Source organism: Castor canadensis, chromosome 2, assembly GCF_047511655.1.
Source record: "Castor canadensis chromosome 2, mCasCan1.hap1v2, whole genome shotgun sequence".
Taxonomy (NCBI): Eukaryota; Metazoa; Chordata; class Mammalia; order Rodentia; family Castoridae; genus Castor; species Castor canadensis.
In genome coordinates this window covers 138,752,853-138,769,782 of record NC_133387.1, presented here as the reverse complement: position 1 = coordinate 138,769,782, position 16,930 = coordinate 138,752,853, and the positions used below count along the sequence as shown (strand labels likewise).

General features: G+C 38.6%; 1 protein-coding gene across 2 annotated transcripts in view; it reads left to right on the top strand.

Annotated features, from left to right (window-relative positions):
• Shc4 (SHC adaptor protein 4) overlaps positions 1-16,930 on the top strand; it is a 123,944-nt gene that overhangs the window by 101,783 nt on the left and 5,231 nt on the right. Inside the window, exons 10-11 of one of the 2 annotated variants that reach the window (XM_020160548.2) lie at positions 3,177-3,356; positions 13,271-13,524. In XM_020160548.2, coding sequence (XP_020016137.1) covers positions 3,177-3,356; positions 13,271-13,524 — 434 coding nt within the window. The remainder of the gene's footprint in view (positions 1-3,176; positions 3,357-13,270; positions 13,525-16,930) is intronic. The other variant, XM_074065907.1, reaches the window with a different exon arrangement.

Sequence of the window (16,930 nt, the reverse complement as noted above, 5' to 3'; positions counted from 1 at the left end):
TCAAAATGTTGTTAAATTCCCACAAACCCTAAGAGCTTGCCTTTGAAACTTTTATGTATAGTATATGCAGTACGTATGTATTTGTTTTCTGCTACAAATTTCTCTCAGGCAGGTTGGATAGGTTCTTAGAGTAGTACTTGGCACAGAGAGCTTTTGGAATGCATGATGGCTGGTATTTGTGGTTAAGCTCCCATCAACCACTCACTTTAGGCAAGAATGATTTTTAAATTTGGGCACAGACAGGGTGTCTTTTTCAAAATTTTAAGACAACATTGCCAACTCAACTGTGATGGCACATTTGAAAAGAAGGAATGGAAGTTTTCAAGAGAAACTAATGCTTCTGTTCAGTCCTTCAGGATGGTGAAAGTGACATGGTCAGCTCAGGCCAGTGCTCTGTGAGGAAGCAGATAAGTCAGCACCCTATGCTAAGAGTTGATTCAGCATCTTCAGAACATGCTGAGTTTTCTAAAAAGAAGAATTCCTGAGGTTAAAAACATGAGTAGATCTTCATACATTCATTCATTCAGGTGACAAATACTTTTGAGTATTTACTCTGCACCAGACAGTGAAGTTGTGAAAGGCACACAAATAAAGAGGGTCCAGTCTCTCCTCAAGCACTTGAGGCATTTGCAGTCTCAAGGGGGAAGACAGACAAGTGAACACATACAGAATTTTATGGTGTGGAACCTTACCCAAGTTGGAGGAAGGAAGAACTTGGGAAGGCTTCTTGAAGGAGATGGTTCCAGAGCAGAATGCTAAAGGACAAACAGGAGTTAGATAGAGAAAGGGGAGGAGGAATATTATAGTAAGAGATCAGTGTCTGTGTAAAGCATCAATAAAATAATAAAACAACTGAGCACTGAAGGAAACTATTTATTGAATGCCTAGTAGGAGTCAGGCACTATGTTTAGTGTCTCATTAGCATTATTTCATTTAATCACCACAATAATATTTTACAGATATGCAGACCAAGTCTTAACTGAGTCAGGCCACACAGATAGTAAGAGATACCACAGACATTTGAACTCAGGTCCTTATGAGAAGCAGACCTCTTAATCACTTGCAAGCACTTTTGGTCACATTATACTTTCAGTAACTTTTTATAAACAGATACTTCTAAATAAATGGTTTTTCAAGCATACATAAGTTGTGTATATTAATATATTGCAAGGTATTATAAAGTACACAAATATAGAAAAATTTTAAAGTAGAGTGATGATAAACTTTTTTTTAAAGCCTTACTAGTCACAACACTGGATTAGAAAATATCTCAAGGCCCAATGTACATTTAAAGTATTTACTGTTAAAGAAAATAGATGTAAGACTTAATTTCAGATCTTGATAGTTGTAATTTCAGTGGGCAAAGTTCTAATCTCATTAGGTCATTATTTATAAGCTCATTAACACTGGTAAGGAGGAATTTGTACTAAGAGGAAAAAACTTATCTTCAACCCTTGATTTCTTTGCAGTGATCTTTTAGTTACTTTCCATTTGTAAAAATAACCTTTGTTAAGTAGACAATATAACTCATAAATCCACCTAACCAAGCAAAGGACACTGTCATATCTCACAAAATGCACAAATAAATGTGGTACCCTGACAACCCCTCCCCTCCCAGGAATGCCCTCTTCCCTCAGGCTAGCCTACATATGAAGAATGACACATGACAAAATGCCATGTAACAGTGACAGGTAGAAAAGGAGTAAAGGAGGAGCAGGTAGTAAGCCTGTAGTCTGTGAACTGGGCTTTTCTAACTTGGTATTCTCCTAAATTCCCATACTGTGAGTTGCAAGAATCATAGCACTATTGACCACAATGTGAAATCCAGCATGAGCTTGGTCTTTTTGGACTACAGCAAAGGGGTTTAATGACTGAAGCAATAAAAGGACTAATATTTTCTGGTAAGGCAATGCAGTGTTTTTACTTTAGGTATAACTTCATAGTGATCCTGTATCACATAAAGCTAAAACTATGAACGTTCTGTAACCAGAAAAGAAAATTATTTTATCTTGGCATTCTTAGGACAGAATCATCTGTGTGTTGCAGAGTACTTCTTGCCGCCAGGTGGTGAAATACTGTGCTAATATCCATGCATTCCGTAACTGTTATATACCAGGGACATGCAGGGTTGCAGCTGTCCACAAAGCAAACATTATCCTTGCTTTCATGGAACATGCAGTCTAGATTCAGCACAGACCTTAAACATATAGTAGAAATGAATATGGAATGACCTTCAAAAGTTAAGTACAGACAGCTAGGAAAGCAGAGACCTAGTTTATCCTAGAGGGTTAAGGAAGGCAGTCCTAAAAAAGAGATGTTTAAATTAACATCAGAAAGGTGAGGGTTGATGGAGAAGGAGAAGCATGTTAATCAGAGGAGACAGCCCTGACTGTGGAGATCATACTACAGGAAGGCCAGCGTGACTCCTGGCAGAGACTGGGGAGGAGAAAGAGGAATGAATCTGGTAGATAGAGCAAGGCTTTCAGCTTGTAAAAGACTATGGGAAGCAATTGAAAGGTTTTTAAATCTCAGAAAAATTTGATCAGGTTTGCAGTTTTAAAGGATCTTTTGGCCACAGTGTATAGAATAGAATGAATGGGTTAAGAGCAGAGGAGGGGAAGTAACAGCAATCAGTACAAGGCTGAGCATGGCAAGAAAAAGTTTTGGGAATAGAGAGAGGTCAGACTCCCTCTCCTAAGAATTTTATTTTATCCATTCATTCATTTTGAAATTAATTTAATGCACAGGAAATGAGAATTTTTTTGAATTAAGTAATGAAATTTTTGAAGAGTTTAATTAATAATAGATCTTTGAGTTCAATATCATACATGTTTTCCTTATTCCTGGCCCACCCACCACTCTGAGCTGCAGACTGTTGGTGTTTGCTGACACAATTGGTCTTTTCCCTTCTGTGGTCATTTCTCTTTTGGCTCTTCCTGCTTATCTCTTATCTGCTTTTGAAGCAATGGGTCAGCTGAGGGATGGGGCAAAGAAGGAAAGGAAGGCCAAAGATAGGGTGGCTTTTCATCAAAAACTGGTGCTTATCAAACTTAAAAGTCAGTGTTCAATCTTTGGGGTAGAAATGACTATCAGCTTCTTATCAATTCTCAACTCCAACATTATTTACTGTTTACAAAGCAACAATATAATGCACTGATCACTATTAATTACTACAGGTAATTCCCATGAGAGAGGGGTGCAGTCCCAACGAGATGTCTCTTTAATGAAGCATATGTGTCGAGTGGATCTCTTTGATGACCCCTGCTACATTAATACACAGGCTCTTCAAAGTACGCTTGGCTCTGCTAGAAATCAAAGCTCAGCTCAGCCACTGGGGAGCCCATGGCACCTAGGAAGTAAGTACCTACTCATTGTCTGTATTGATTTCCAGGCTGTGGTAACAAATTACCACAAACTGGGTGTTTAAGGCAACAGAAATTTATTCTGTTGAAGTTATGGAGCTAGAAGTTCCAAATCACGGTGTTAGCAGGATTGGTTCCTCTGGGAATACTTGAGGAGAAGGTGTCCTAGCCCTCCCTCCTTGCTTCTGGTGGCAGCTGGCAATGCTAAATGTTCTGTAGCGTGTAGGCACTTCCCTCAGATCTCTGAATCAGTCTTCACATCACCTTTCCCTGTGTCTCTGTGTCTCACATTTCTTCTTTCTTTCAGGATGACAGTTACTACATTTTGAGTGAGATGATTGCATAAGATTATCTCACCTCAAGATCTTTAATTTAATTATATCTGCGAAGACCCTCTTGCCAAATTGGATCACATTCATAGGTACCAGGGATTAGGCAGATTTGAATGTATCTTTTTTGGGGGGTACTATTTAACTCACTATACAAACTCTGTATTTATTTTTTGGTTCTCATTTTTAAGAAGATCGTTTTCTTGACTTCATTTTTAAGGAGTTAAAAATGTTATTTTTTGACCTTAGCACCTCACTATAGTTAATTATAGATCAGAACTTTGTGGAAATATTTTGTGTAACACAGTTCTGGTACACTGTTTCTGAATAATCCTTTCAAACCCCGAATTTATTGTCATTTTTAGTTCTGTTGCATGTTTTGCTGAAGGAAGTGCTGTTGAAGCCAGAAGATAATTTCAAATTTGCTTATTTGCTTGAAGAACAATGGCCGCTCTTTCTGTTCTGTTTAGTGACATTCATTTTATTCATTTAAAAACATCTTGATAAGATATCTGTACAGCAGTAAAATAAGATGGCTCCTCTTTTCAACCATGTATTGTGGGTAAAATACAATAAGACAAACATTTTCCTGCCAAATTGCTTCCAGGGGCAAATCATAAACAGGCACATAAATAAATAAAAGCAAAATAAGCCCAAAGCCTACAAACATCTGAAAAATAAATAAACAAAGATGCTTTTCATAAAGTATTGAAGGTTGTTGGATTCAAAGATTGGACTGATGGCCAGTTTGGTTTGCTCCAAGGCTAGAGACCCAGACGCTGAGAAAGTTCTTTCACTGGCCCAGAAAGTTTCTCCCCAGCTAGTGTGGCTGCAGTGGCAAGGCTAAATTTAAAAGAAGATTTTGTTACGCATGGGGTTCAACAGACGACCTTGGCTCTTTAGACTACGAGAAGAGTCCTTACTGTCAGCCAGGTGGAAAGTGGTTCATCTTTTTCAAACTTTATGAGATCAATCTTAGCACTCAATCCAACCCATTTGTCTTGAGAAGCACACATTGAGATCGACCCTTGACATGCAGGGTGTTTATTGGGAAAAATTTCAGAAAGCAAAGGGAGGAAGAAAGATTGGGAAGCTGGAGCTATAAGCACAGACCTGATAATGTCTTGGCCATGCTGTCAGAGTTGTCCTATATTGGGTCCAGATGGATAGCCCTTTATAGCTTCAAGTTTCTCATTCTGGATCTGGGGCACTATAGGGAGGACAAGCCCATGGGCCTCTGAGGCAGACCCTGAAGGGCTGGTAAGCTGGAGGCTGACTGCTGCAAATGGAATTGTTGCTTCTCAGAGGAGGGATCTGGACAGCACATCTCTGTGTCTACAGCAAAGGCCATTTTGTGAGATGAGTGATGGGATATGAAATGAATTCAGATTTCTGCAGTAAGCTTGCTCAGTGACATGTGACATATCCTATGTGGATAAGGTAGTGTTTGTTGTAAGGATAGTTTTAAAAGTAACTTTTGTAAGAGTGTACAGCTTCCATTTCATGGACTTTCCAGAAGCACAACATATTGGAAAACTTACTGAGCTCAGTTTAGGTGACCTGGGATATGCTTTGATTCCCAACTTCAGTTTCTTTTTTCTTTGTAGTTTCTTTACAATCAAATATTCAATGTTAAAAATATGTGTAATTCCAGCAAAGAAGCCTTGTCTTTTGTCATAGACAATTCAGTAATATAGAATCAAAATTAACCCATAAGGCAAAATCAATCCTATTAATAGTTGAAAATAAATAAGACTGCCTTGTCTAAAATTTTCTTTCCCTAATTTCAGCTTTCTCTTTCACCCTTTTTTTCCTTTTCCTGCTTTAGTGGCAACAGATACTTTTCAGTTTTTGTTTCTCATTAGATTTAATGTACCATGGCCCTCCTGGGCTTTTTGTTGCCCTCTTGAAGTTAATTTCAGCTTGCCATTGCTCCCTGTAAAAAAAATAAATCCAGCCTCAACAGCATAAATATATTGGTTTAAGAGCATTTTATGAAGACATGGAGTAGAAGTAACTTCACATATGTTTTTCCATAAAATATCTTAAATGAATCTTTAATATTTTTCCTGTAATGGTTCCTCTATTTCCTTCCTTCTTCCCTAAAAATCCTTGTTGACCTCTTTAGGCACACTTAGCCTCTTTTATCCAGACAAAAACTTACTGATCAGTGCAGTATTGAAAACAAAAGTAAAAACTCAAACCAAACAAACCCAAATCCAGATCTGTGTACATAATATGCTCTCAGGGCTCCCCATATCTTTCTGTCATACTGCCGACACAAGGAAAGTATGATACAGTATTCTCATTGCACATGGTTGAACGGTTTCTTTAGTTCTAGTGCTATCTAATTTTTATATCTACTTATTATTAGTTTCAGCCTAAACTGCCATAACAAAGAAACCCCTCAAAATACTGTAGTGTAAAAAGACTGAAGTGTGTTTCTTTTACTTAAATGACTTAAAAATTGGAAGTACAGGACTAGTATAAGGCAGCATTGCTATTCTTGGCACCTGGCTTCTGTCTCTGGTCCAAGGTGCCTGCTTGGGTTTTTATCACATCTGTATTCAGCCGGTATGGAGAGAGGAAGGCAAGAGGAATGCATATACATTCCCTGAAAGGATATGACCAAAAGTGGCAGACCTCATCTTCTCACCTGCCACTGGCAGAAGTTAGACAAACAGCCATCCCTACCACCAAGGGAGACTAGAAAAGTTACTCTAGCTTGGTGCCCAGAACTTAAGAGTTCTGTAGTTAATGAAAGAGAGGATAGACACCTGGAGACAACTCTCTGCCACACCACATCTTCCTGCCTCTCATATATCCATGTGTTTGTCTTTCCACATAGAACATGTTTATCCTGTCCCCAAGGGAGACATTGCAGATACCCTGTACAATAACAGCATCCAAGATGGAATGGGGACCCTTATTATCTACCAAGCTGTCTGCTCCTCCCACACCCAAACTTAATGGTAAAAGCTCACATTCACAAAGGGAAGAGTGCAACAGCATGGGACAGGAGTTACTGGTCCTCAGCAATTACCAAATCCTGCTAGGAGATGGGGAAAACGACTTCCTGGGATCCACGTTCAGCTTCAGGAGAAGACTTTTTCTGTCCAGTATCATCTGCGGGCTCAGGCTGTGCCCTCTAGATTATCCCTGCCATTGTTATCCATGGATGCACTCAAAGTAGATGTTGGAGAATGTGCCTTTCTTGGAGTCTTTACAACTTTTGCAGCCTATGTCACCTTGGTGTGGGCATGAGAGTTGGAGTTTGCTTCAGGGGCCAAAAAGCATACATAAGACATCATGATTTCTTTGGCAATATCCTCAAAAGTTCTGTAGGATTCCATTTGATTAGAGTCCTTTTTAATGAATATCCTTTATTGTCCTTTCATTGCCTGAAGGATCTGTAGTAATATCCCTGCTGTCATTCTTATTATTAGTAGTTCTTTCCTTTTTACTGACTCAGTCTTCTTTTAGGTTTATTAACTTTATTGCCTGAGTACCCAAGTTTTAATTTTCTCTGTTGTTTCTTTTCTGTTTCATTGATTTCCATTTTTATCTTTACTGTCTCTTACTCTCTTTGGATTAAATTTTGTCTTTATCCAGATTCTAACTTCATTTTCTTTTATAGGATTTATAATTTCATTTCCATAATATTTATTCCACCTGATCTCTTATATTTTATAGGTGATGGGCCTAACAGTTTTACCCATGTGAGTCAGTTTTCCAAACACTATTGAGTAAATAAAATAATCTCTTCTTTTCCCTAATACCACTCTCTGTTATACAAGGCTCCTCCTGTATAGATGAAATTATTTGGGGGCTCTATATTACACCTATTCTCTTAGACTATATACTCATGTATTCATTATTGTATACTAATTGTTCTGTCTTTATAACTGTCTTAGTTGACATGTAATTCTCCCTTTATATTATGAATACTTTTTCTCTGGGTACTATCTCAACCTCCCACTTATGTTTAACTTTTTTTTTTTTTTTGGGGAGAGGGTGGGATCAGGGTTTTAACTCAGGGCTTCCCACTTTTCGCACTTGCAGTGCAAGTGCTCTATCACTTGAGCCACACCTCCAGCTCCTAGGTTTAATATTTGATGTCAACATTTTGTCTATCAAATAGTGTCTGAAGGCTGGTATGGTGGCTCAAGTGATAAGAGCACCTGCCTAGCAAGCATGAGGCCCTGAGTTCAAACCCCTGTGCCACCAAAAAAAAAACCATAACCAAATAGTGTCTGAAATTTTCAGACACTTTATGGAGGTAAATGTATGTTTCTTTTTAATACAAAAAATTCCTGTTTTATAGTTTTCATGCACTAGTAATATAATAAATTATTATTGTATAATTTTCACACTTCATACTAATACACCATATATAGTCAATTCTCAGTATTCACAGATTTCATTTTTGAGAATTAGCATACTCACTAAAATTTAGCTGAATCTCCAAAATCAATGTTCATAGTACATGTGTGGTCATTTGCAGACATACACTCAGCAACAAGAACTTTGAGTTGTCTAATAGATACACATGTGTCTGGCTGAGGTCAGTCAAGGAAAAGCTCTGCCTTCTTGTTTCATTTCTCATGTTGTAGTATCCTTTTGTGACTATTTACTGACAAATTTTTCAGATTTTTGTGCTATCTGTTGGTGGTTTCACTGTTTAAAATGTTCCCCAAGCATTGTACTGAAGTGCTCTCTAATGTTTCTAAGTGCAAGAAGGCTGTGATGTGCCTTATAGAGGAAAAATGTGTGTTAAATAAAATTAATCAGTCATAAATTATAGTGTTGTTGACTGTGAGTTTAGTGTTAATCAACAAGACAGACTAATGAAGGTATCTTTAAACAGAAACCCACATGAAAAGAAAATGTGATTGATGAAAATGTAACCTGAGGCTTGTAGGAATATAACCTATTTGTTTTAGGAGTAATGGTTTAGTTTTCTCTAATTCACTGTTTATGGCAACTTTATAAAATGTAATTGCTGTAAATAACCAGAATTGACTGTATTTACAGTTGTCCCCAATAGGAAACGGAGTTATTATAACATGATGTGGGGAGAAGAGGGCAGGCTCCAGGAAACTGGTGATTTTCTCTCAACCCTGACACTCTTCTCAAAGTTCATATCCTTCTTCTGGTTGTGTCCTCAGTTATATGACTATCCCGACTTTTGTGTATATTTTATTCTTAAGACAGTTTGTTTTCAAAAAAATTCAGAAGTGGGACTGGAGATGTGACTCAGGCAGTAGTGTGTCTCCTTTGCAGGTATAAAGCCCTGGGTTCAAACCCCAGTCCCACCAAAATAAAAAAAATAGCAGATTGATATGAAAAATATCAATTTGAATTGGCACGAATTGTAATTCACATTATGATTACTTTTAGAATATCAATGCATGGTTAAGTACTACTACTTACCTACCTACTATCTCTACTTTAAAAGATAAATGAGTTTTGAAAACTCTCTTCTATATGTTTATTTCAATTTTTAGCTTCAGAGATTTAAATTTCTATATTAGCACCTGATCTCCTCCATTATTTTCATGTGTTTCAGAGTATTCTATGATATGAATGCATCATAATTTATATAATCAGTCCCTAATTGATGGACATCTCAAAATTTCCCCTGTCCTTTGCTAATGTAATTATTAATACAAAATTCTTTTAAAATGTGCTTTTAATAAAGCATGCAAAAAAAGCATGGCCCAACATGATGGTACCTGCCTAGAATTCCAGCTATGTGGGAGACATAGGTAGGAGGATCATGGTTTGAGGCCAGCCCAGGCAAAAAATGTGAGACCCCCCCCCTCCCCATCTGAGAAATAACTAAAGCAAAAAAGGACTGGGATGTGACTCAACTGGTAGAAGACCGACCTGCCTATCAAGCATGAGACCCTGAGTTCAAAGCCCAGTAATGCCAAAGAAAAACATTTTTAAAATTCATCACTGTCATCTTTACAGATCACATTGACTTCTTTAAATGTCTTATCCTTCCTTTCTCGTAGGAATTACTTGCAATTGTTTGATACAGGTTTTGCATATTAGATTTTTTTGTGTGGTGCTGTTGATGGAACCCAGGGCCTTGTATATGCCAGGCAAGTGCTCTATCACTGAGCTACACTCTCAGCCCCAATTGTTTTCTTAAGCTGTATTTTCCCTTTTGGAGGTTTTGTTCATCAGATAGATATGGGTGTGGATATCCATATCAGTTCTGTGCTTTTGTAAAGTTCTGTGAACAAAATGTCTGCAGTTACTAACAGGAGCTCTGTGACATGACTCTTTCTTGCATGATCTGTATCACTTTTGGGGTGTTCAGAGCCAAGGTTAAGTCTAGTGCAGCCTTCCTCACTGCTTCCTTAACCTTCACTACTCCTGAGAAAAATCTATCTAATCAGCAATTTATTTAACATTGTTAAATAGAAATTGTATAAATATATATTCAGATTATGATTATCTTTCTACAAGTCAACTTTACATAAGTGTAGCAAAATAACAGACAATATACCACAGAATTAAGCATTGTTATATTTAGTGATAGGACCACAGATGATTAATTTTCTTTTTCCCAGAATTAAAAAAATTAGCATGTAGAACTTTTAAAATTAAAGCAAATTTTAAAAAATCTGTCCTGTATTCTGCTTGTAGCAGTTAGATTTTCAGCAAATGTTTGGATGGTTGGAATCTCCCAGCACAGTGTGTCTTGTCCTTGTGCTAATTTGGGAAACTGTGTTAGGAAAACATTGTCTATGTTTCTGGCTGGCCCATGATCTCTTTTCAAGATGATATAATGTCTGTTTTTCTTTTGTTTTGTTCTTGTCCAAAAGTTCTTCACCATAATCTCATAATAAACCAAAAGCCATCATACATGAAGATGTGTACGCCCACCCATACACACGCATGAATGTTTCACCTCACATTCATGCAAACCGTCTCTCCCACAAACACACACACGACTACTCATTAGAGGCAGCACTAATGCAACTAAAAGTATTATTCATCAATCTGGACATAGTTCATCAGGCTTTCTCTGGCAACCATAGAAAGATTTGATTATTTGTAGAGAAGAATTATTCCAGTCATTAGTTTTAGACTAAAGATATTTCTTAAAGATATATTTGTGAATGCTGTATCATAATTGTGTTACACAGAAGGAAGTTATTAAGTAAGGAAAAAACTATAATATATTACAGGAGAATTGGATTACGTCTACAGGGTACTGGCTGCCTGTAGCAGTGACTTCATGGTATGGTTATATACAAGTTGTAAAGCTCAGCATCAAATGAGTCATAAAGACATGCAAATACTCCTTTGTGTTAATAAAATAAAGAGTGGTTTATTTTCAGAATATCTTTTGTATTTAAAAACACTAAGTCTGGTTTCTATGGTTATTTTCCTGGTAAATTTGTCAGACATACAATTTTAGGCTGTTACTTCTGGAGATGCCCTGCACCATCCTGATAGCCTTGCTGCCGCCTGAGGACCTTTGTGGATATCATAGAGGCAGAATGACTAGACCAGTTTTGAAAATGGAAAGATTTAAATCCTGAGCTTTGGAGTCAGACTTACTTTCAAATCCTGGATCTAGAACATATCAGTATTGTGACTGAGCAAGTCACTTAACCTTCCCTGAATCTTTTTTTTTTTTGCCAGCATGAACAATGAAAAGCATTTAGCAGTGCCTATTAAAGTAAGTGGGAACCACACAATTACTATCAGTCCCAGTGTCAATAGTACGGAGTGTGAGCTGGTGTGCCCTCTCATTGACGAAGCTCTCACTCCCTTCAGGGCCTTGGTAAGCTTCCTTAGGCCATGCCTCACTGAGGTTTTGCCTTCTTTTATCTCACCAGTTCTGTTTCGTTCATGCAGGGGAATGATATAAACAACAAAGATGTCATTCAATAGGAGTGCTGTACTGCCTAGCAAAGCTTTAAATTTTTGGTCAGAGGAAAGTCTAGAAGTATATTAGTAAGTTGTAAATTAGCGTAAAGACAGGGAAAGAAAAAAGCTAAATGTTAAAAAGTAGACATAACTCTGAAATACACAGTCATTTGACTATCTCAATATCTATTCTGGCTTCCTTCTAAGCTTCCCTTCTGTAAAGCTAAACAGCTATGTTCCTGAATCTTTTAGAGCTAGAGCTGCAGAAATGACTTTGACGGTGGTAAAATGATGCCCTCAAGCAGCGTTCACCGTGGACCTGACTTGGGTGGGAAGAGAGTCAACGTGAGTTACAGAGCTAGCAGGTCCAGTTCGGTGCATACTGTCTCAAAGGCGCATGACTTCCTGACCTCTGTATCTTCCTCATGTTCTCCCAAGGGTGCCGACTTTTAGTTAGACCACTTCCGTACTGGACTAGTGGGAGGCAATCTAGTTCTCCCAAAATGAAACTGGCTTCCTTACTTCTTCCAAATCACCCAATCCCTTATATTCTGTATGTATCCGTGTTCTGTTGTAGACAACCAAAATCTGAGTAATCCAATATTAAGTAAATACTTTTTATAAACAAACAAACAAAAAAGTGGGCATAAGCAAAGTGTCTGTTGTTATTTTAAGAATTTAGTAACATTGTAGTTTTCTGTAATCCAGGTATAACATAAACCCTTTTTCTCTTTAACATAAAAAGCCTCTCTCTACATTATAAAAGCGGTTCTTAAGGGCTGGTTCTAGTTCTCATATGAAAGGAAAACTCTTGCACCTGGACAAGTCTTTCCTGGTAATCGAAGCCAAAGGCAATGTTTGGATCTACCTTTAAATTAGAGCCTGTTGAAAACAAAACTTTCATTTGTTCCTGAAGCAATGTTATTTATTTATTTATTTATTTATTTTAAGATAAGTGCTTTTTATTTTATTTATTTTTTATTATTCATATGTGCATACAAGGCTTGGGTCATTTCTCCCCCCTGCCCCCACCCCCTCCCTTACCTCCCACCCCACCCCCTCCCTCTCCTTGCCACCCCCTCGATACCCAGCAGAAACTATTTTGCCCTTATCTCTAATTTTGTTAAAGAGAGAGTATAAGCAATAATAGGAAGGAACAAGGGTTTTTGCTAGTTGAGATAAGGATAGCTATACAGGGAGTTGACTCACATTAATTTCCTGTGCATGTGTGTTACCTTCTAGGTTAATTTTTTTTTCCTTTTTCTTTTATTATTCATATGTGCATACAAGGCTTGGTTCATTTCTCCCCCCTGCCCCCACCCCCTCCCTTACCACCCACTCCGCCCCCTCCCTCTCCACCCCCCTCAATACCCAGCAGAAACTATTTTGCCCTTATTTCTAATTTTGTTGTAGAGAGAGTATAAGCAATAATAGGAAGGAACAAGGGTTTTTGCTGGTTGAGATAAGGATAGCTATACAGGGAGTTGACTCACATTGATTTCCTGTGTGTTAGATCTTTTTGATCTAACCTTTTCTCTAGTTCCTGGTCCCCTTCTCCTATTGGCCTTAGTAAGCAATGTTATTTAAAGTGGCTGTAGTACAGCAGGACCTCAGGTTGCATTTGCTGAGTGAACAGATGGACGAGGAGGTAACTTGGTGATGTCTCTCTTTTTGTTCTCTCTTCAGAGGCACCAGAAACTGTTCAGCCAGGTGCCACAGCCCAGCCTGCCAGCTCACATTCTTTGCCACACATTAAGCAGCAGCTGTGGAATGAGGAATGCTACCATGGCAAGCTGAGTAGGAAGGCCGCAGAGAGCCTTTTGGTAAAGGATGGGGACTTTTTGGTTCGGGAGAGTACAACCTCCCCTGGCCAATATGTACTGAGTGGACTACAGGGAGGCCAGGCAAAACATCTTCTTCTGGTGGATCCTGAAGGCAAGGTATCATTGAGTTCTTACCATACATTTCATAGGCTGTTCTATTAAAGATACTCTGAGTGATATTCAAAACCTGGTATTCAATAGTGTCCAAGGCTAAGTGTTCATTTTCTCTTAAACCTTCCAGCTAGAAAAAAAAAAAAAACCTTCCAGCTACAGCTGCAAGTGCTAAATATAGGTGACTAGAAAGATTAGGGTAAGGAGACCGTGCTGGAGCATCAAGTAGAGGACAGCCTGTCTTCTCAATTCAGTGAATTAAGTGAATACTTTCGACATGGAAATACAGAGACTCACTAAAGACTCTTGTTAATATCACTTAAGTATTAATTCTTATTTTCTGGATGCTTATAACTTCATAAAACAGGTACTTAAATAATTATGATGTAAAGCTGAATGAAATAAGGACAGTTCAACCAAAGCATTCTAGTGTTTTTCAGGGTATAAAGATAATTCTTGTTAGGTCAACTCGTGTAGGGCCTAACATGGAATGTAACCCTTGGAAGAGAGGAATTTCAAAGGAGAATCTAGCAAGTGCAAGAGTTTGAGTTCAAACCTAGTACCAACCCATGCACATATACACACTCAAAGCAAAAAACAACAACAAAAAAACACAAAAGGGAAATTAGAATATAGGAGCAACAGGAGCAGATGGAGTAATAGAATGGTGTCAAGCCATTAAAAGAGGTTGGCTGGAACAGCGAACGCCTGCAGGCAGATAATGCACCTAGAGTGGTTGGCTGAAACCATCACATGGGGTGAGACTACAGACCAAAATGACAGATTTGCCAAACAGTGGGGAGGCATGGGCAGTTTTGGAGGAGGGGAATGATGCAGTCAAAGCTGTGTGAGTGGTGACACCAGCACATGACATAAGAGGAAGTCCTCAACAGAAGCACAGATTTAAAAACTCAGAATGGACCATAATACCTTTATGTGAATTCCAGAATCCAGTGAGGAAGTTGTAGCACCCCAGGTGAACCATCATGCTGTAGTTGGTGAAGAGACCAATTTCACTTTACTTCTAGCAGCTCCTTTCCCAAGTCAGCATAGCTCAATCCAGCAGAGAATCCTTTGGTTCATGGCTTCTCCCTTGAGGGCAAAAGAGGGTGAGGCAGGTATCCAGTGTTTTGTTTTGGTTTTTTTGGTAGTACTGATGATTGAACTCAGGGATTTATGCTTGCTAGGCAAGCACTGTGCCACTTAAGCCATGCCCCCAGAAGTTATGTTTGTTTTAATATAGGGTCTTGTACTTTTTTTTGGGGGGCCAGCCTCAGACTGTGATCTTTCTACTTCACCTCCTGAGTAGATTGGATTATAGGCATGTACCATACCACCATGCCTGGATTGTTTTTGAGATAGGGCCTCACTGACTTTTGCCCAGGCTGCCCTCAAACTGTGATCCTCCTATCTCTGCCTCCCAAGTAGTTCTAGAATTTGAGAGGATTGCCTGGGGTACTGTTTTTTTGCCTTACCTCACATGTAGTGCTGATGGAATCAGCATAATTTGGATGTGTGAGGGCTGCTGAAAACATGGAAAAACACAAGGTAGCTTGCTACATCTGGCATTCCTCTGTGTAAGCAGGGGATGGTGCACAACTCAAGGCTTCTCCACCAGAAGGGAGAGGAATGCGGTGTACAGCCAGCATTCTAGGTTTTAGAGGGCTGCCTAGTGGCCTGGCATGTGTGTTACCTGACTCAGGGATCTGATGGTAAGCCAGCATAGCTGGGATGTCCAGTGGCCACCAAAAACAGAGTGAAATGGTCTCCTTGTATAAAGTCAAAGAACTTGCAGTGCCACAGAAAGATACCAGAGGGAGGGCTGGTGGAGTGGCTCAAGTGATAGAGCACTGCCTAACAAGCCTAGCAAGTGTGAGGCCCCAAGTTCAAGCCCCAGTACTGCCAAAAAAAAAAAAAAAAAAAAAAAAACAAGAATTATAAACTCTTGGGAAATTGCAAGCCTCTTTAATTGAGAAATTGACACACAGACCCTGAAAAGTCACATTCCTCCTGCAAAAGGTTTCAGAGGTTCCCAGAATCACTAGTTGGGCTGGTTGGTGAGAATATTCCCATATATAAAGCCAGTCTAAAAGGACTAAGAGAAGTGACTGTGTTTCAAATATGTGGATTCCAACATAAAATTATGAGACACACAAAGAGGTAGGGAAACATGACCCAAACAGAGGAACAAGATGAATTTCCAGAAACTGATCCTAAAGATGCAGAAGTATATGAATTAACTCACGAAGAATTCAAAATAACCATCACAAAGATGATGTATAATCCATGAAAAAAAACAACCAAAGAGAGAAAATATGAAAAGGAACTGAACAGAAATTTTGTAGCTGAAGAATGCAGTAACTGAACTGAAAATTTCCTTAGAATTGTTCATCAACACGCTTGATCAAATAGAAAGAATCAGTGAACTTGAAAACAAGTTGAGCCTGGCACCAGTGGCTCACTTCTGTAATCTTAGTTACCTGGAGGCTGAGATATGGAGGATCATGATTCAAGGCCAGCCCAGACAAACAGTTTTTGAGACCCTGTCTCTAAAATAACCAGAGCAAAATGGACTGGTGATGTGGCTCAAATGGTAGAGTGTCTGCTTTGCAAGCCTGAAGCCCTGAGTTGAAACACCAATCCCACCAAAAAATCAAAACAAAACAACATAAGTTTGTCCAGACAAAGGAACAACAACAAAAAAGAGTAAAGAAAGCTTAGGAGACTTATAAGACAGTATTAAGCAGACCAGTTGTATACATTATGGGAATCTGAAGTTGGGGGCGGGGTGCGGGAAGATGAAGGAGGGGGAGAGAGGGAGGGAGGAAAAGCTGATTTAAAGAAATAATGGCTGAAAACTTCCCAAATTTGGGGAAGGAAATAAACATTGGATTGAAGAAACTGAATAGACTCCAACTATGAAGAACTCAAATTTGCACCAAGATACATAAAATCAAAGTCAAAGACAGTAATTTATTCCCAGTAGCTAAGAGGTGGTAACAACTTAAAAGTTCATCAACAGATGAATGGATAAAAAACACGATATATCTGTACAATGGAATACTATCCAATCAAATAAGAAGGAAATCCTGTCATATGCTACAGTGTTCTCAAGGATGTTAAGAGCCTATGTTAGGTAAAAAATAAGTCAGTCTCAGGACAAATACTTCATATTACACTTTACAAGAGGTATGCGAAGTAGGCAAGTTCATGGAAACAAAGTAGGATGGTGGTTGCCAAGGCCTGGGAGAGAGAAGAGTGAGGTGGTGCTGTACAATGGATGCAGTTTCAGTCACACTAGAGAAAATTCCAGAGATCTGTTGTGCTACATAGTGCTTATAGTTAACAGTGTTGAACTTAAAATCTATTTCCATGGTAGATCTCGTGTTGTTTTAAATCACAATTTTAAAAA